We start from the raw sequence: 21,152 nt of genomic DNA, 5'->3' as shown, positions 1-21,152 counted from the left end.
TGTGTCCTGGCTGGGTGGGGCTGTCATCTCTTTGATAAACACAGCTGGAACCTTCTCCATGTCCTTCTGTGGATTCAACGTGGTCCACCAGTTCTTCTGTGACGTCCCCCAGTTATTGGCTATATCCTGCTCAGGAAATTTGATGAGTGAACTTGTCCCCCTTCTTATTAGTGTGACATTGGATATGTGTTGTTTTATTTTCATTATTATTTCCTATGTCCACATCTTCTCTGCTGTCAGGAAGATCCCATCCACAGAAGGTAAGGCCAAAGTCTACTCCACGTGCCTTCCCCACCTGCTGGTTGTGGTGCTGTTTCTCTCCACTGGATTCTTTGCTTATCTGAAGCTGACCTCAGGGACTGCATCCATGTCTGATTGGTTATTCCTATGTTCTACACGATGGTGCCCCCCACCTTTAATCCTGTCATATACAGTCTGAGGAACCAAGCCATGAAGTCAGCTGCAGGGAGACTGATGAAGGACCATTTCACCAGCAAGGAAAGCTCGCCCTTCTTTCCCTCAGCCACACAGACCATCTGTCCTCCAACCAGACACTCACAGGTGTATGTGTCACAGGGACGCCAGCCCCTCTTTTGTGCCCAGCCCCTCCCCACCTTCTCAGAGCCCTCAGGAGGTTGTTCCCCAAGACTTTTCAAGTGTTTCCCTGCTCAAATGCCTGTTCTCTGCTGCCCAGTGTTTGTGTCCATGTCTGACCTGCTTTGCTGCGTGCATTTCTCAAACCCCCTCCTTTTGCGGGGCTCTGCCCTTGCCCTGTCCATGTCCCCCTTGGTGTGGATGCACCACCATCTGGTCCTTGTCCTGTGGGCCTAGTGGGGCTGCTGTGAATGACGCTGCCGTGATGATCGCAGAGCCATGGGCTTGTTGAGAGTCTTGCTCTGCCCATGCCCACGTGTGACCTGCTGCTGGAATCCGTCCTGGATTTTTTAAGTTAAGGCAGGTTGCTCTCATGGAATTTCACTATCTCTGTCCCCTCAGCAGTGCAACAGGGCCCTTTCTCCACACCCTCTAGTGCCTGTGGGCCCCTGGGACATGGCCGTTGTCCTCGGTGAAGGGTGTTTCCTTGTCTCCATCTGCCTGTCTCCTGTGATCAGTGGGGCAGCTTGTGACCCCATAGACTCACGGTCCTGCAGGAGGGAGCTGCCCTTCCCATGGGCAGCTGGGCCCAGCCAGGGCAGGGAGCATGTGTCCTGTCCAGGCCAAGCACTGTCCTTTGCCCAAACCCCAGGGGCATCATCACACCTGGTGGAGTGATGGTGGCTTGGGCTCTGGCTTTTCCAACAGCCCTGGGACCAGCTGAGCAGCCCACCCCTTTCCCCCCTGAGGGAGCTGGTCCTGGGGATTCTGGCACCAATGGTTGAGGCTTCAGGGAAACGTCTGGTCAGGTCTGGATGCAGGTCAGGAGGGCTTGGTGTCAGCCTCACACACATAGCAGAGCTGCCCGCCGGCTGGCAGTAGTCATAGGGCTGGGGTGGATGCTGCATCACGCGCTGGTCTGAGTGGGGCCCAGGCCGACCCCAGGCCCCCACGGGCGCTGGTGCACGCCCCTCGGGAAGCGCTGGGTGGCACATGGGCCTCAGGGCAGGCAGGCCCGGAAGGGGGTGCCAGGCCATCAGGGGGTCCAGGAACCGGAGCTACTGCAGGACCTTGAGTCGGTGCCCACGTGCACCCTCAAGCTTGGGTGGGACCCCCAACCCCACCCAACCCTGGCCTCCAGCTCGCCACCCTCAGGTCGGCACCATCTCGCTGGGCAGCTGTGGGCTTGGGTCATTATGGACACAGGTGGGACAGCACGTGGGGCCTGGGACTGTCCATCCTTGGTGTCCACCACCAATAACCCCCTCCTTGTTGTCTGTGCCTGATCTGGTAGGGTCTGTGAGCATGCAGGGGGAACGCACAGCTGGGAGAGGGTTCCCTACTCTGCTGTCTCAGAGCCCAAGACACAGGCCACCCTGCGGACTCACCGGGCAGCACCGCTGCGGGACTGACCCACATTGGAAGATAAACACAAGCTTCCCTCACATACTGTCACAGGGCAACCCTGCTCTAAAACAGGTTGTGTGAATGTGGGTACTCACCTGTGCACTTAAAAGGGACACACTGCAGGCACACACAACAGGTTAACAAAGGTTTATTTACAAGGGAAGGGGAATGGGGAAATGTACCACTCAGGGAGAAATGAGGGTGATAAAGGCATTTAGCCTCCTACCCGTTCTGCTGACCTGGAATCCCAAATGACCTGCCGAGACCAAACCTGCCTGGCTGAGAGCAGGAGCCAAGTGTGTCCCCCAGACCTCACTAACAGGGTTGGTTTTATTTACAGACAGAGAAAATGGCTGCTTGATTTGGCCCTTAGGTCCTGGCGACTTCCCTTTGGGGATCCTGGGATTTGTAGTTCCCAGTGTCTTGATGGCCTGGGGCTGGCATCCACAAAGCCTGCATGGAGTTTGCTCAGGACATCCTTTACCCCTAACAATACGACAACAGTTCAAATGTAATAAGAGAGTTACAGGTGCTGAGAATAAATGGCGTTTTTATTTTTTTATTATTTATTTATTTTTAATTTATTTATATTTTCATTTATTTACAGTTTTTATTTATTTATTTACAGTTTTTATTCATTTATTTATTCATATTTATTTGTTTGTTTGTTTAGGATTTATTTATTTATTTATACAAGCACTGGGTACAGTCAGAAGCATGAGAGGGTGAGAGAATTCACCAGAGCCAGAACGGGGAGCAGAGCAGGCAGAAGGACCGAAATACACTGCTGAGGGGAGCAGCGGGTGGCAGGAGAGGTCTGTGCGCCATGTGGGACCCTCGCCGGTGGCCGGGGATCGAAGTGGCATTGCAGAGGCTGCGGGCAGCTTCGCAGCCCAGCGCTCAACCGCTGCGCTACAAGGGAGGCCTTAAATGGCATTTTTAAATAAAATAATTGTGAGAGACACTAACAAATTTCCGTGTCAGAAGATCCAGGTGCTTCCCCTTCTCGCTCCTGGGGAATTTTGTCCTGGTTTTCCCCCCTCCCTCCCCCTCCTGCCTCCACAAGGCCCTCCCCCACCTGCCAGGCCCAGGAGGGCGCACCGGGATGGTGGTGACTTTCCTGCTCCCTGTGGATGGGCCTCATCCGTGGTGGCTCTGACAGACGGGACCACCCCAGGTCCCCGCGGGGTCAGGAAGGTGATGGGGCTGAGGGGGGACCAGGTCCTGCTTGTGGAGCCTCCTGGGCCCCCTGACGCACCCTGACTCGGGAGGCTCATTACCCGGGCGCCGCCAAGAAGCCCCCAGGGACAGGACACCCTCAGGAAGGTCCCTGAGGAGGGGCGTGGACTCGTCAGGGCACGGGGGCCATGGGAGAAAGAGATAGTGAGCCCTGCGGCCCATGTGTGGAGTCAGTGCACTGGAGGCCTGGACCCCAGATGTCAGAGGCCAGCACAGCAGAGGGCAGCTGGTGACCGAGCCTTCGAGAGAGGTTTGCTTTTCCTCCTGTCTCTGTGAGGGCGAGAGTTTTGTGGGAAGCAGCTTCTGGGCCTGCGGGCATGTCACGCCAGACTGGACATGTTGGTCAAATAAGGTGGAGAAGTTCCCCGTATAATTAAATGTTTCATATTCACTTTATATTTATATATGTGTCATATAACTGCATTTCAAAGTGTTAGCATTTCCATAAGAACAACTGACGTTATTTTTTGTCCTACCAATGGTAACTTTATTTTTTTCTCTTTTGAGGTAACATATTTTACTACCCAGTATCATTTCACAATGCATTTTGTATTTCAGAAGAACAGTAGTTAAAATATTCATCTTATAAATTACAATTAATAAATTCTAAAGGTGTATAAATAGTTCCGTTCCAGAGTGCCATGCTATTCTGGGATAGTTTCTAAGAGAGAAAATACATTTTTTTTTTATTTTCAGGCGGTATATTTGAGAATTGTTGTATCAAAACTATGATATTTCAGCATTTAGAACTCTGAGTTGAAAGTGTTTAAGTGTTTAATAAAATCACATTTAATTGGGGACTCCTTGGTGGTTCAAGGGGCTAAGTCTCAGCACTGTGAAATTATCCGCAGCCACTTCAGCAAGAGTTCGATGCTTGGCCAGGGAGATACCCACATGGTGCAGCAGACCTCTCCTGTCTCCCCGCTGTTCCCCTCAGCTGTGTATTTCAGTCAGTCTGCCTGTTCTGTCCCCCACTCTATCTGGTGAATCCTCTCACTCCCCCCATACCTCTGACCTGCACCCCAGCTCTTGTATGCATAAATTGACTTTTTGAAAAAAATCACATTTAATGGAATTATTTAAGAAGTAGTAAAGAAGAAACTCAAGAGGAAATTTAAAATAATACTAATTATTTAAAAAGGGAGAGCTACACATGTTCATCCCTAAACTATTATGAAAAGTAAGTGAGTCAGACAGAAATTCATGACCTTTTCTATGTTGATCTTTCTATTTCCTTCACAATATAATGATAGAACATCTGGATATCTGTCTATTATGAACATGATAGTGTTTTTATTTTAACTCCACACAGCAACAGAAAAATAGAAAATCTAATTTTATACAATATAGATATAAATATGTATTATAAATCACTGAATAAGTTTTAATAGGATACAACAGGTTTGAAATATATTTTTTCTTGTTTTCATTAAAATAGCTAGAATTGTTTCTCTAATCTCTTACAATACATTTATATTACCACATTCTCCTAAAAATCCTACAATAACAGGAAAAATTATTTCATCATTACAAATATTATTCTAAACCACTCAAGAGATGTCTCCATCTATGACCACCTGGTATTTTCATTTGTCTTCTAGTTTATATTAAATTATTTAATTTTTGTCCATCATTGTATTTCCATGAGTGTATTCCCCACATTCCCCTAAAAAATCCTGCCCTCCCCAGGGCCTGTCCCTCCATCACCCCACAGAGAGGGGAGAGGATGAGATTGGGGAGGGGGAGGAGAGTGGGCAGGGCTGCCCCGTGTCCAGATGTCCCCACTCACGCACGGGCCTAGGGTGAGGAACAAATCTGCACACGGGGGACCTGGGTCCCTGTGACTGGCAGGGACAGCCACACGCACAGACCGTCTGGCTCAGCTCTGGAGCGGCCTCCTCCCTGCACAGATGTGCATGAGTCTGAGGGGTCAGAAAGGCCGGGGAGGGACCCGTGGGTGGACGAGCCCATCCTTCAGGAGTGACATGTGGGCGTGACTCAGGAGGAGACTCTGCAGGAAACATGGTCTCTGAGTCCTCAGATGTGGGGAGTCAGGTGCAGGTCGATGAGGAAATGAGGAGACAGACCAGGAGTCAGCAGTGAGGCCACAGGATCAGGAATGTGACAGAGGAGGCATCAGTTCACGCCACACGGGGACTCTGAGCCCAGATCATTCAGTTCCAGGACAGTGTAGGGCCCTGGAGAGCAGGAAAACAGGGATCCGCACACCCCATCTCCCTGCACACCTGTCACTGTGGGGCCTCCCCAGACCAGGTCTGTGCTGGAGGAGCAGGGACAGGCTCTCTAGGGTGGGGAGGAGCTGTGCATGGTCATGTGTCCTCTGGGACTGTGCCCTGGACAACCTCTGGGAGGTGTGCTTAGGCGGAGATGCTGGGGCCTGGCAGAAGCCATGGGACTGGGGCTGTAGGAAGGGGCTGTCATTCAGGTTTGTTGAGAGATTTGAGATCGTAATTGTTAAAGTTTTATAGGGTCAAGTGAAATCTTCAAGCCTTCAACAACTTTCAGGACATGTTTGGACAGTGTGATAATGTCCCCTTCACATGAGATGGAAATGAAAGTTTGAATACATCAGCACACGCAGAAGATGATATTAGACTCCATAGGGCCTAGGAGTAATTAACGGGTAAATAGATTGAATCATTATCCTATGCCGATACCCCATTTTATGACAATATTGAAGATATGACAATGTTTTCCTGTTCTTTTTTTTTTTTTAATACAGAAGATGACTCCAGTAGGGATCAATCTCACGGCTGTGACAGAATTCATCCTCCTGGGGTTCCCCACCCAGGGGACCATGGGCTTCCTGCACCCACTGCTTTTCTCCCTGGTCTACCTGTGCGCCCTGCTGGGGAACGGGCTCATCGTCCTAATCACCACCCTGGACCGGCACCTCCACACCCCCATGTACTTCTTCCTGAGGAGTCTGTCATTCACGGACCTCTGCCTCATCTCAGCCACGGTCCCCAAGTCCATTGCCAACTCTCTGAGGCACAACAGCTCTATCTCATTCCCGGGCTGTGTCATCCAGGTCTTTATGCTGATTCTTTCAGCAGGTGCAGAACTGAACCTGCTCACAGTGATGAGCCTTGACCGCTATGCCGCCATCTGCCACCCTCTGCACTATGATGTCATCATGAGCAGGGACAGGTGTGTGCAGCTGACAGCTGTGTCCTGGCTGGGTGGGGGTGTCATATCTGTGATGCTGACAGCTGGAACCTTCTCCTTGTCCTACTGTGGGTCCAATGTGGTCCACCAGTTCTTCTGTGATGTCCCCCAGTTATTGGCTATTTCCTGCTCAGGAAATTTGATGAGTGAACTTGTCCCCCTTCTTATTAGTGTGTCATTGGATATGTGTTGTTTTATTTTCATCATTATTTCCTATGTCCACATCTTCTCTGCTGTCAGGAAGATCCCTTCCACAGAAGGTAAGGCCAAAGTCTACTCCACGTGCCTTCCCCACCTGCTGGTTGTGGTGCTGTTTCTCTCCACTGGAAGCTTTGCTTATCTGAAGCCAACCTCAGAGACTCTGTCCCTCTCTGACCTGGTCATTTCTATGTTCTACACGATGGTGCCCCCCACCTTTAATCCTGTCATATACAGTCTGAGGAACCAAGCCATGAAGTCGGCTGTGGGTAGACTGATGAGGGACCATTTCACCAGCAAGTAAACCTCGCCCTTCTTTTCCTCAGTCACAGAGACTGTCTACAAGTGCACATCCGTGTCCTCCAGGTACACTCACAGGTGGTTGTGTCACAGGGACAGCAGCACCCCTTTGTCCTCAACCCCCTTCCCGACCTTCTCAGAGCTCTCAGGAGATTGTTCCCCAAGACTATTAAAGTGTTTCCCTGCTCAAATGCCTGTTCTTCACCGCCCCTAGTGTGTGTCCATGTCTGATCTGTTTTGCTGCGTGCATTTCTCAAACCCCTCCTTTCGCAAGGCCCTGCCCTCACCCTGTCCTTGCCCGCCCAGGTGTGGATGCACCACCATCTGGTCCTTGTCTCGTGGGCAGAGTGGGGCTGCTGTGGGTGACGTCACCGTGATGATTGCAGAGTCGTGGGTTGGTGAGAGTCCTGCTCCGCCCATGCCCACGTGTGACCTGCTGCTGGAATCTGTCCTGGAGTTTTAAGCCAAGGCGGTTGCATACAGTGGGTGACGGTGACTTTCAGCTCCCTGTGGACATGGCTCATCTGTGGCTTTGACAAGGGGGCTACACCCGGGTGCCCCACAGTAGGCTTAGTTGATGATGGTGGAGCCTGGAAAGAGAATGGATTACATTCCTTTCACTGAGGTATAAACCACTTACAAAACTGCCTCTGGCACACTCAGTGCACCAATTACCCACTGAATGTGCTACTGGACGATGCAAATTAAGGCATTCAACAACCCCTGGGATCGCAGGCCACACTGTGGAGCTGTCCACAGCCTCTGCAGCATCAGTTTGAACCCGGCTAGCCGGTGAGGGTCCCACTTGGTGTGGCAGACCTCTTCTGTCTCACCCGCTGCTCCCCTCAGCAGTGTATTTCGTTAGTCTGCCTGTTCTGTTCCCAGCTCTGTCTCTGGTGGATCCTCTCACCCTCCCGTGCATCTGGCCTGTACCCTGGTTCTTGTATAAATAAATAAATCTTGAAAAAAAAGACAGTCAACAACAACTAAAAATGCACTCATCCCTCTGGAGGAAGGTGCCTGAGGGCTGGAATCCAGACAGTGTCCAACACATGGACACCAGATCCAGAGCTCAAATAGCCCAGCCCTGAGGACCTGCTCTGTCCATGAGGTGGTGCATGACAGGGTGGAACATCCTGTGAGTGCTCAGAGGCATCCCCATGAGCCCTAACCTTGGAGTGAGAGGCCGGGACGCCCTCTGTCCACGCCATGGGGACAACCTCAGGAAAGAGACAAGACACGGCAGCAGGAACTTCCCTCCCAGACTGCAGGTATCTGCCCCCAGCCACTTGCAGAGGAGAATCCACTCGCACTTGCAAGTTTTCAGATGTCAAGCTTCATTTTAGACTGGAGAATGAGCCGTAGTTAAACTATTCATTTTGTAAATCATGACAACTAATGCTGTAGGTGCCCAGGTCATCATGTCCCACTGCCGTGTCAGCCTGGGTGAGACTTAATGAGAGAAAACATATTGTTATTTGAGGGTTTTCCACAAATATACCATTTTAAAACAATCATCATATCGAATGATTTTTATGATAAATATGACTTTTTTTTCATGAGTGATTTTAGCATCCATCTATGAGTGTGTATTAAGTGTTAAATGGAATCACAACAATTAATCATTTTGTAACTAAGAAGAAATTCAGGATGAAATTTCAAAATATGTGTTGCTTAATTTTAATTTCTTGTTTCTTTTTGTTTCTAAATATTGACATATACGAAAGAAGAAATGCAACAACTTTTATAACAATATTTTTTTACTACTTTATGGCTCTGACACTAAAGTGTGAGTGGCAGGGACATCTGACTATTTATGGACATGACCTTGAGATTTTTCCCCAACTCCATCACTCAGGGATTGTTAGTGATATAAAATAAAGTCATTCTCTCTCTGGTGTAAGATGGTATCTCATTGTAGATTTGATTTGCATTTCCCTGATTACAAGTGATGCTGAACATTTTTCATATGCCTGTTGGCCATTTGCATTTCCTCTTTGGAGAAGTTTCTTTTTAGCTCTTTTGCCCATTTTTTGACTGGATTATTTTGTTTGTTTTTGTTGAGTCTCATCAGCTCTTTGTAGATTTTTGTGATCAGTCCTTTATGTTAGTGTTGTGTGCAAAAATTTTCTCCCAGTCGATGGGGTTTCTCATTGTTTTGGTTACTGTCTCTTTTGCTGTGCAGAAGCTCTTTAATTTGATGTAGTCCCAGCTGTTGATCTTTGCCTTCACTATCACTGCTTTGGGTGATGTCTGTAAATATGTCTTTGAGATGCATGTCTTGTAGTGTTTCACCTATATTTCCTTCTGTATATGACTGGATCAAAAAGATGTGGTACATATACACAATGACATATTACTCAGCATTCAAAAAAAGATAAACACATGTCTTTTGCAGCAACATGGATGGAGCTGGAAGAGATCATGATCAGCGAAATAAGCCAGAATGAAAAAGAAAAACATATCGGATGGTCTCACTCATAGCAGGAATCTAAAAAACCTAAATAAGGGACCAGGAAAAAAAATAACTATAAGAAAGAAAAAATCAAAATCAACAAACAACTATCAACCTGAGATACACTATGGGGGGGGGGGCGACGGGGAAAGTAGAATTGGGGTCAAAATAAGGGGGTTGCATTTGTATGGGGAATATAAAAATAAAACTAAAAAATAAAGTCTCAGTAATTGAATATGGAAGGAAGTATATCAAAATTTGCATCATTGTTATAATATGTACTTTAAATCACTCAAAAGATGTCTACCAATTTAACCATGTGGTATCCTTATATATTTTTTTGTTTCATTAAAATATTTGGAAATATTTCCACTAAAGCATTTCTATCAATTTATTCCCCACATTCTCCTAAAAATCCTGCCTTAAACAGGGCCTGCCCCTCCATTATTCTACAGAGGGAGGAGAGGAGGAGAGTGGGCAGGGCTGCGCCGTGGTCAGATGTCCCCACTCACGCACGGGCCTGGGGTAAGGAATAAACCTGCACACGGGGGACCCGGGTCCCTGGGACCAGCAGGGACAGCCACATGCACAGACAGTCTGGCTCAGCGCCGGAGCGACCTCCTCCCTGCACAGATGTGCATGAGTCTGAGGGGGACAGAGTGGTTGGGGGTGGACGAGCCCATCCTGCAGGAGGGACGTGTGGGTGTGACCCAGGATGAGACACTGCAGGAAATGTGGTTTCTGAGTCCTCAGATGTGGGGGAGTCAGGTGCAGGGAGATGAGGAGACAAGGAGCCGGGACCAGGAGTCAGCAGTGAGGTCACAGGGGCAGGGATCTGACAGAGGATGCATCAGGACACACCGCACGGGGGCACTGAGCCCAGATCATTCAGTTCCATGACAGTGTTGGGTCCTGGGGAGCAGGAAAACAGGGACCTGCACACCACCAACTCCCTACACAGCTGTCACTGTGGGGCCTCCCCAGACAAGGGCTGTGTTAGAGGAGCAGGGACAGGCTCTCTAGGGTGGGAGGGGCTGTGCATGGTCACGTGTCCTCTGGGACTATGCCCTGGACAACCTCTGTGAGGTGTGCTGGGATGAGATGCTGGGCCTGGGTAAGAGCAGGAGGCAGGAGCAGCAGATCTGGAGCAGTAGGGAGGGCCTGTGAGGTTTGTTGACACAATAGGATTCTAATTTATACAATTTTTTGTAGAAGGCAGTTGAAATGTCAGCCTTCCACCAATTTCTGAATCATGTTCAGAGAACCTAATAATGGCACATTTACATAGATGGAAATACATGGGTTGAATAATGAAATATATGTAGATGATGATATTTGACTCAATAGGACCTAGAAGGAGAAATTATGTGGAAAGTAGATTGAATTGTTATTGTATTATGGTAAACCATATGCTCAGTGTTGGCTGATTTGACAATATCTTCCTGTTTTCTGATTTCTCTAGATGATGTTTCCAGTGGTGCCAAATCTCACTGCTTTGACAGAATTCGTCCTCCTGGGGTTCCCCATCCATGGGAACATGGGCTTCTTGCACCCACTGCTCTTCTCCCTGGTCTACTTGTGCGCCCTGCTGGGGAATGGGCTCATCGTCGTCATCACGACCCTGGACTGGCACCTCCACACCCCCATGTACTACTTCCTGAGGAGTCTGTCCTTCACGGATCTCTGCCTCATCACAACCATGGTCCCCAAGTCCATTGCCAACTCTCTGATGCACAGCAGCTCCATCTTGTTCCCTAGCTGTGCTAGCCAGGTCTTTATGTTGGTTATTTCAGTAGCTGCAGAACTTGCATTAACCACGATGGCTAATACCTGAGGTCTTGCATATGTGCCTATGATTGTGGACACTTGGGCCCAGAGAGCATGACACATGCACATATGTTAATGGGGACCCCTGTGCCAAGGGATGAAGGGATATAAAGGTTGAGTCATCTGAGATCCAGATGGAGGGGAGACAGTCCCAGAGCTGAGGGAGAGAGCTGGTCTGTTCCCTGATACAGTGTGAAAGCTCTAAATATCTACATGCAAATATCTACTGAAGGCTCCAAAATTATCATTGCATCTGTGAGAGATGACAATGACCTACCTGGCTTTGATGTTTGAAAAACAATTGTCGTGGTTGGCAGGATATGACTCCAAGAGCAGACGTACCACGTGGCATCTACAAATGGAGTCAAAGACAAAATCAGAGTTGCTGGGAACCACAGGTGGTGGCCAAAGTCCAAGAAGAGCTAAAGATTCTGCAGGAGCACAGGAGGCAGACAAGGTCTGGGAGATGGAGGACAAGAACTGAGAACATCTAAGATCTCATGGGGAGGAGAAGACAGTCCTGCAAAGACCAGCTCACTATACCCCTGACGCAGCAGACTTGTCAGGTAAAAAGAGGACCCCATCCATCATTCGGAGCTTGACCAGTGACAAAGATGACACTGACTAACTTGGACAAACAATCCTGCCAGAAGGCAGAGAACTTTGGGACCTGGGGTGGACAGAATAATTTGCCCACCACAGATGATGAAGATCAAAGGATGGGCCTGTGAGCCTTGGTGGCTTAAAGCAAACTTAGCTGCTGCTCGGCACTCCCAGGGCCACAGGGTGGCTGTGCCAGGCACTAGGGAGCAGTGAAAAAATCCTGAAGGAGTGGATTATAGGGTATATGAGGTAAAAGTCAGGCTTTTTGCCCCCCTCCTGCCATTAGCCTCTGTGGCTGGCACCCAAGGTCTTGTATATGTGCATGTGAGTGTGGACACATGGGCCCAGAGAACACGGGACATGTGCATATGTAAACCAAGGGATAGAGAGGTGTAACGGCAGCATCACTCTGAGATCCAGAGGGCAGGGAGAGAGCCAGAGAAATGCTGAGGGAGAGAGCTGGTCTGTCCCCCGAGTCAGTGTTAAAGACCTGAAAAACCTACCAAGGCCACAAAATTATCTTTTCACGTGTGAGAGCCAGCCATGACCCACCCAGTGTGGCATGGCTGCAAAACATGGCCCTAAAGAAGGTTACCAGAGCCTGTGTTTGAAGATAAATTAGCCTTACAGTGACGGATGGGTAATGTGGTTAATTCTAATTTTATTGGAGAAGCCATTTTAATATTTGTGCACAACTACAGGAAATAGAAGCAGTAACTCTTCTGGTCACTGCAAAATATTGAGATATTTATTTAAATGACCTGGGAATGGTCAATGATGTAGTGTAGGAAGAGTCTCAGCCCAGCCGCTCACTCTCAGCCACACACACTGCCATGGGATCCATCACATGGAGGGGGCGACAGTTGTTCCCCTCTAAGTGTGGGCAGGATGCGGAGACTATAACCTGGACTCACCCCCCCCCCAATCTAGCCAATACTGTGGCATAATCTACCTTATAAATTATTCATTTCCCAAAGCATTTAACATAGCCAAGGCCACGCACAAAAGGCCTCTTACCAGGTGTTTGAAGACAAAGTAGGCATGACGTCAACCCCAGGAACCTCACACCATTCACCACCCAACAGAAGCACTCCAACTGCAATGGCCCCTCATCTTGTGAAGACAAAGGAGAAACACGCTCACCGGCAGTAGCGATTCAGATTCAAACAAGATTTGTAGAATGGACCAGCAAAAAATAAACAAATGTACACACAGAGCAAACCCAGGATGACATAAACCATTCCCACTTCAGAGGATCCAGTTTTCTTCCCTCTGTCATTCAATTCTGTTGAATTTCTCTGTCTTCCTTCCCTCTTTCCATCCTACTTTATTTTTTCCATTCTTCCTGCCTCACACCACCTGCCAGGTCCTCATGAAGGGTGCACGGTGGGTGGCGGTGACTTTCCAGCTCCCTTGGACATGGCTCATCCATGGCTCTGATGACGGGGCCACACCCGGATCCCCCTCCCCTGAGGCCAGTCAATGGAGGCTGATGGAGCCTGAGGAGGAGGAAACGTGGTCCTGCTCATGGAGTCTACTGGGAGCCCCTGACTGTGCCAATGACTCAGGAGGCTCATTACCATGGACGCCATTGAGAAGTCCTCAGGGACAAGGGACACCTGGGCCCTGGGAGAGGTCCCTAGGAAGGGAGCGTGGACGTGTCAGGGCCTGGGGGCTGCGGGAGACGGAGTCAGTGAGCCCTGCAGCCTGTCTGTGGAGTCAGTGAGCCGGAGGCCTGGACCCCAGACGTCAGAGGCCAGCACAGCAGAGGGCAGCAGGTGACCTGGCCATCGAGAGAGGTTTGCGTTTCCTCCCGTGTCTGTGAGGGCGAGAGTTTTGTGGGAAGCAACTTCTGGGCCTGCAGGTGCCTCACACTAGACTGGACATGTCAGTCTAATAATTTATATAAAAGTAAGTTTTTAAAATTTTTAATTTACTGACATTTCATTTAACCCATACATGAAAGTGTTGGCATTTCAAAATGAAATATTTGTTACTGTTTGTGTTTCTAATTGTGTTTCTTTTTTCTTTTTTTGAGATAACATTGTATATAACACAGTATCACTTCAAAATGCATTTTTGCACTTTAGAACAGTAGTTAAAATATTCATCTTGTAAATGAAAACTAATAAATAATAAAGGTGGATATAGTTCAGTTTCACAATGCCATGTTGTTCTGGGATGAGTTTCTAAGAGAAAAAATATAATTTTATTTTAAGGTGTTTCACAGATTATGATCTTTCATGAATTTATTATTTTATAATATTTTGATGTAGGGTATACAGGGCAATTATTGTTTCATAACTAATTTTTTAACATTTAGCACTCTGAAAGTATATGAATATAAATGAAATCACTTTTAATGGAAGTATTTAGGGAGCAGTGAAAAAAATCTGAAGAGAAATTTTAAAACAATGCTAATTGTTTAAAAAGGGAAAGCTAAACATTCACATGCCTAAAATATTATGACAATTAAGGGAGTCAGACAGAAATTCATGACTTTTTCTCGTGATCTATGTTGATCTTCCTATTTCCTTCACACTAACATGATAGACGCATGTGGGAATCTATTATGGACCTGATCTTGCTTATATATTTTTTAAAGATTTATCTATCTATTTATTTATTTATTTATTTATTTATTTATTTATTTATTTATTTATTTATTTATACAAGAACCAGGATATAGGCCAGATGCGCATGAGGGGGAGAGGATTCACCAGAGACAGAGCGGGGAACAGAACAGGCAGACTGATGAAATACACTGCTGAGGGGAGCAGTGGACTTGGCAGGAGAGGGACCCTCAATGGCCAGCCAGGATCCTACAGGCGCTGCAGAGACTGCAGACAGCTTCACAGCGCTACGCTCAACCATCTGCGCAACCAGGGAGGCCCTGATTTTCTTTATATTTTAACACCAAACAACAACAGAGCTATGTAAAATGTAATTGTCAATATAAATGTGTATTCTAAATCACTGAAAGAGCTTTTTCATAGCCTACAACATGTTTTGAGTTTATTTTTTTCTGTATTCATTAAAATAGCTGGAAATATATCTCTTACAATAATTATCTATCACTCCATATTCCTAAAACTCTTGCCCTCACCAGGGCCTGCCCCACCATCATCCCACAGAGGGAGGAGAGGATGACATTGGGGAGGGGGAGGAGGGTGATGAACAAACCTGCACACGGTGAGGGACCCGGGGGTGGACGAGCCCATCCTGCAGGAAGGATGTGTGGGTGTCACCCAGGAGGACACTCTGCAGGAAATGTGGTCTCTGAGTCCTCAGATGTGGGGAGCCAGGTGCAGAGAGAAGAGGAAATGAGGAGATGGGACCAGGAGGCAGCAGTGAGGCCACAGGGGCAGGAATCTGACAGATGAGGTGTCAGGACATACCACATGGGGACGCTGAGCCCAGATCATTCAGTTCCATGACAGTGTCAGGTCCTGGGGAGAAGGAAAACAGGGACCCACACACCACAACTCCCTGCACACCTGTCACTGTGGGGCATCCCCAGACCAGGGCTGTACTGGAGGAGCAGGGATGGGCTCTCTAGGGTGGGGAGGGGCTATGCATGGTCACGTGTCCTCTGGGGCTGTGCCCTGGACAACCTCTGGGAGGTGTGCTGGGCTGAGACGCTGGGGCCTGGACAGGAGGCGGGAGCAGCGGGTATAGGGCAGTAGCTAGTGGCAGTCAATCTGGCTATGAGATCAACCAGAGCAGAATTCTACTATTAGCTGAAATGTTCCTCCTTCCCGATCTCAGATCCTGAGTGATATAGGCACATTATGGAGCTGAATGCAAAAAGATCAACAGAGAGCGAGAGACAAGGAGCTCCTCCACTCCACACCCTGAGAGTGACCGATGGGGCACAACTGTGACTGTCCTTGTAGGTGTCATCTACACTCAGAGTGGAAGGCTTCACTCATGTTTTATTCTGCTTGATATTTTTATGCAGATGATGTCTCCAGTGGTGACGAATCTCATGGCCATGACAGAATTCATCCTCCTGGGGTTCCCCACCCAGGGGACCATGGGCTTCTTGCACCCACTGCTCTTCTCCCTGGTCTACCTGTGCACCCTGCTGGGGAATGGGATCATCATCCTCATCACGACCCTGGACCGGCACCTCCACACCCCCATATACTTCTTCCTGAGGAGTCTGTCCTTCACGGACCTCTGCCTCATCTGAGCCACAGTCCCCAAGTCCATTGCCAACTCTCTGATGCACAGCAGCTCCATCTTGTTCCCGGGCTGTGTCGTCCAGGTCTTTATGGTGGTCATGTGAGCAGGTGCAGAGATGACCCTGCTCACAGTGATGAGCCTTGACAGCTATGCTGCCATCTGCCACCCCCTGCACTATGATGTCATCATGAGCAGGGACAGGTGTGTGCAGCTGACAGCTGTGTCCTGGCTGGATGGAGGTCTCTATGCTGTGATGCCCACGGCTGGAACCTTCTCCTTATCCTTCTGTGGGTCCATATGGTCCAACAGTTCTTTTGTGACATCCCCCAGTTATTGGCTTTTTCCTCCTCAGGAAATTTAATGAGTGCAATTGTCCCCATTCTAATTAATGTGACATTGGATGTGGGTTGTTTGATTTCATTGCCATTTCCTGTGTCCACATCTTCTCTGCTGTCAGGAAGATCCCACCCCCAGAGGGTAAGGCCAAGGCCTACTCCACATGCCTTCCCCACCTGCTGGTTTTGGTCCTGTTTCTCTCTGCTGGATTCTTTGCTTATCTGAAGCTGACCTCAGAGACTCTCTCCATATCTGACCTGGTCATTTCTGTGTTCTACGTGGTGGTGCCCCCCACCTTTAATCCTGTCATATACAGTCTGAGGAACCAAGCCATGTAGTTGGCTGTGGGAAGATGGATAAATTGCCACTCTTCCAAGAGGTGAAATATCACAATCTATATTTATAATCCATGATTAGCTTTTCCCTCTGACTCTATATGTCGTCATTTATGAAGTACAGATTTCTTGCATTAGGATTTTTTCCTTTTCCAGAAATGTGTATTCTCATATTTTTCCATAAGCTTTAGTTTCCTAAATATTGCTCTCATTTGCCAAACCGCCAACTGTGTGATGTCCATAAACTGAATTGCCACTCATGGTTGAAAACAATGTATGTGGCTTAGAAAGAATGTTTTAGAATTCACATATCACCAACATTCATGTGAAATGAAGCAGTGGTAAAGTGGGGGGGGTCTATCCTCAAGAGCACACTGTCACGGGCCCCCTGTCCTGGGCACTCAGTTCCCACATCCTGTGTATGTCGCCACTGAGGGCTGTCCTTGTGGAGGGGAGGGGAGACAGTAGAGTGGGGTCCCCCACCCTCACTATTATAATGCATTGTCTTCCTATAGAGACATTCATTTTTCTGTTCAAAAGACAAAGAGGGACTACTCTTGAATCTGCTGGAGATGTCAGGATGAAAGGATGGAAGCATCCGAGGGGAGACGGAGTCTACATTGAACCCCACAAGTGATGTGAATATTAATTTCTATACTGTCTGATTTGTTTTAAGTACTGTAATAAAAGTAAAAAGTGTATGATATTTATTGAGGAAATACATTTTTACTTTTAAGATGCATCTTTTTTATACACATATTTTAATGTATTTATTTTTGGGTTCCCTTAGTTTTTGAATTTGTATTTTGAGTCTTACACCAGGACTTCTTGTTGACTCTCTGGTAGATAACATTTATTTTCCTTTTCTTCTACTTTGGAGCTAGCTGTTTATTATACTATGTAAAGAGCATGATGTAAAAGTCAGCATGACACTATTTTTAAATTTCTATTCTTTTACATCATTTGTACCCTAAATACCCAGCTTCTCATTACTGTTTTCCTTATACTCAGACATGAGCTGGGGGTGATGTCCTTCCCGCAAGCATTCTATCTGGAGCAGATCACTGTGTCTCCAGACTCTCCTGACTGACTGTAACATACTCAGTCCAGAAACTCTTTCTTTTAAAAAATGTATGTTAACCACAGACCGAGTCCATTCAGATATCAGAATAAAACATGCTGCAAAATAACCCTAATGACCATTCATGTCAATGAAATTATTTGACCAAAGATCTATCCCCTTGGGATACTTATTTCAGTCTCTTCCATTTTTTAAAAATATTTTCGATTATTCACTTGGACAAAACTTCTGTATTTTGAGACGGGGATTTGATGAGTGACATAACATGAGTGATGTAACATGAGGACATGCTAATTTATAACTTGCCACCATCAAAGAAACGCTTTATGCATGGGTTTTGGTTGCTTTAATTTGGGAGTTAGTTTCCCACTCTGTATGCATAGAGCCCCCTGCATTCCACAAAACAGCCCCGTTAATATCTCATCTACTTCCATGCCACACCCCCACCCCCTGTTCCCTCCGGTAACAGTACATCTTTTTGCTAGTCCAACATTCACTTTTGCTGCATTTGGTAATATAGGATTTCTGTATTTTCTATCACCAGATGTGTGAGGCCATTGCTATCTGTCTTTTGCTATCTGCATATGTCACTGAACAAAATCACCACAAGGTCCATCCATGTGGTCCCAAATACATGATTTCATCTTTTTAATAGCTGTGCGATATTCCATTGAGTGTGGACCTGCACTATTTATTCACTCCTCTGTCCAGGCACTTGGGTTGGGGCCATGGCCGGCAACGGTGGATGGTGCTGCTGTTAACACAGGTGTGCGTGGTCTGCACTGTAGAGTCTGCGCATCTGGGACAAATACCCGGATGAGGTTTGCTCCATCCTGTGGTTTTGCTTTCATTTTCTGAAGATATCTCCAAGGCATTTTCAGGCAGAGGTGGGAGGCCCTTCTGTCCCTCCCTCACCTCCTATTGTGCCCATTCTCTTGATTGGTCCCTGCTCACAGGGGTGACTGACAAGTCATTACAGTTTAATTTGTGTTCTTTTATCATCAGTGCTGTTGAACAATATTATGTGGCTTAGATTGCAGTAGGACCCAAAACCATAAAACAGCAGAAAGAACACATGGGGTGATGCCCTAGTGGACACTCACCACAGAGTGTTTTCAGGGACACAAGGCCAAGGACAAGGGAACAAGAGCACATAGGACAAGCAGGTCCCACCACACTAGAGCACTCCTGTGCCTAGAAACTGCTGTGAGCACAGGCCCTGCGTGGGGAGAAGCCATGTGCACACCATACTCCTGACAAGGGGGAGTGTCCATCCACACAAGTGTGTCCCCACCACAACAGGGAGGAGCACCCCAGTCAAGACATGTGCCAAGGCTGACATCTCTAAGGAGGATGTGCCGGTGCCTGCAGAGTTGAGGGCAGGGTGGATTCAGGCTCCAGACCCTGCTCCGAGTTCTGCTGTCACATCCTGACCCGCTGCAAGGATGTGTTTGTTCATGTCCCGGAATGGGCTCATCCTGCGGGGCCAGTGGAGTTCAGGGCGTGATTGTGTCATTATTCAGTGTTAATGTCTAACAAGCTGGGCTGACTCTGTCCTGCTGCTTCCTGTGATCTCTGAGATCTGCTGATGACGATGCTTCAGCTCATCACACTCAGCCCACACTTTCCATCATGTTAACTTCCCCTCAGCATGTGCTGGACACCGGGGTCCACTTGGTGGAAGGGCTCAAATCTGTTTTCTGAGAGACTTAAATGTGTGGAATGTACTCCTGGTGCTGAGAAGCTTTACTCACTTAAGATTAGCAGGAAGGACTAACTATACCTTTTCTCAAGTTATGAACATAAAATTTTTAGTTGCAACACAGGTTACCCCACGATATCTGGGGGCAGTAGTGCCAGTTACTCTTCCCTGAGGCACCCCACAACCTACTCCCTGAACGCCTACACAGACACTGGCCTGGAGTTGTCTCCTGGCCATGTCCCTGCAGTCTTACCCTCCACTGAGCGGGGGCAAAGTGATGTCATATACCCTGAGGGTCTCCGGCCCAACGGTACAACAGAGACCCCTCTCGCTGCAAGCAGGAGCCTCTCGGAGCAGGCAGGGAGAGCCAGGTCCCAGATCAAGGTGGGGTGCTGGGGGAAGACATCGATAGACATGTGGTCCCCCGGGCTGAACAAGGGCCTCTCATCAGTGACCACGTGCCAGAAGCTGATGTCAAATCTCTGTTCCCTCGAGTCTGGGGTGGGGCATTGCAGGTCATGGCCCCACTGATCCCTGAGCTGGTCCCCATCCACCATGCAGATCCACCACTGGCTTTAATGATGGGATCAGCACCCAGGTCCCCTTCAGTCAGTGGAGGCTGATGGAGCCTGAGGAGGAGGAACCAGAGTCCAGTCCTCACAGGGATAAAAGTAAGAGAACTGCCTCTGGCACACTCTGTGCACTAATTATCACTAAATGTGCTTAGGATGATGACAATTAAGACCATCAACAACAACAAAAATATGCACTTGTCCCTCTGGAATAAGGTCCCTGAAGGCTGGATTCTGGACAGTGTCCAACACACAGACACCAGCTGCAGAGCTCAAATAGCCCAGCCCTGAGGCTCTGCTCTGTCTATGAGGCGGCACAGGACAGGGTGGAACATCCTGTGAGTGCTCAGAGGCGTCCCCACGAGCCCCGACCATGGATTGAGAGGCCAGGATGCCCTCTGTCCATGCAACGGGCACAACCTCAGGACACAGACTTGACGAGACAGTGGGAACTTCCCACCAGATTTAAACAGTTTTCAAGGAGAATCCATTCATGTTGAAATATTTCATATTTCAAGCTTCATTTCACATTTCAGAAAGCACTGTAGTTAAAGTATTCATTCAGTAAAGAACTATACATTCTCAAGATTCCCAAATAGTTCAATTTCACACCACAATATTTTTATGGGATAAGATTCAATGAGAGAAATTAACTTTTTCATTAATCTCTTCCAAAGGTTGTAACTTTTAATACATTTATCATAGAGAATGTTTTGAATTGTGGCCAATGACAATATTGCTTAATAACTAATTTTAGCTTTCAGCCCACTGAGTGTATATTAAGTATTAAATAAAATCACAGGTAATGGAATTCTAATGTTAAAGAAATATAAGATGAAATTTAAAATGCTTATTGTTAAAATTCAGAGTGTTATGGCTTTTTGTCCCAAAATTTGACACACATGTGTCAAGTAGAAATTCAAAAACATTTTAAGCAATACTGTTGATAGTTTCATGGGATTGACACTAACATGAGCCTGGCAGGGACATATGACTAGTTAGGGACAAGAATTTGGGATTTTTCCCAAACTCCATCGCTCAGAGATTGTTAGCTATATTGTAAAATGCAGAAGTAACAGTTTTGTAACAGAATCATGTGTCAAAATTTATCTTATTATTATAAATA

At 47.5% G+C, this 21,152-nt stretch overlaps 1 protein-coding gene across 1 annotated transcript; it reads left to right on the top strand.

Moving 5' to 3' along the window:
- Positions 1-5,485: 5,485 nt before the first annotated feature.
- Positions 5,486-7,390, top strand: LOC311182950 (olfactory receptor 14A16-like; the record flags this gene model as incomplete). Its single annotated transcript, XM_084252109.1, has 3 exons — positions 5,486-6,575; positions 6,954-6,993; positions 7,234-7,390. The coding sequence occupies exons 1-3, from the start codon at positions 5,987-5,989 to the stop codon at positions 7,388-7,390; spliced, it is 786 nt and encodes a 261-aa protein (XP_084108235.1). The 5' UTR covers positions 5,486-5,986.
- Between the last annotated feature and the right edge of the window lie 13,762 nt (positions 7,391-21,152).

The sequence above is a fragment of the Talpa europaea genome, assembly GCF_964194135.1.
Source record: "Talpa europaea genome assembly, chromosome: 1".
Classification (NCBI taxonomy): Eukaryota; Metazoa; Chordata; class Mammalia; order Eulipotyphla; family Talpidae; genus Talpa; species Talpa europaea.
Note: the sequence above shows the minus strand (reverse complement) of the source record. Positions and strands in the feature narration are given on the sequence as shown.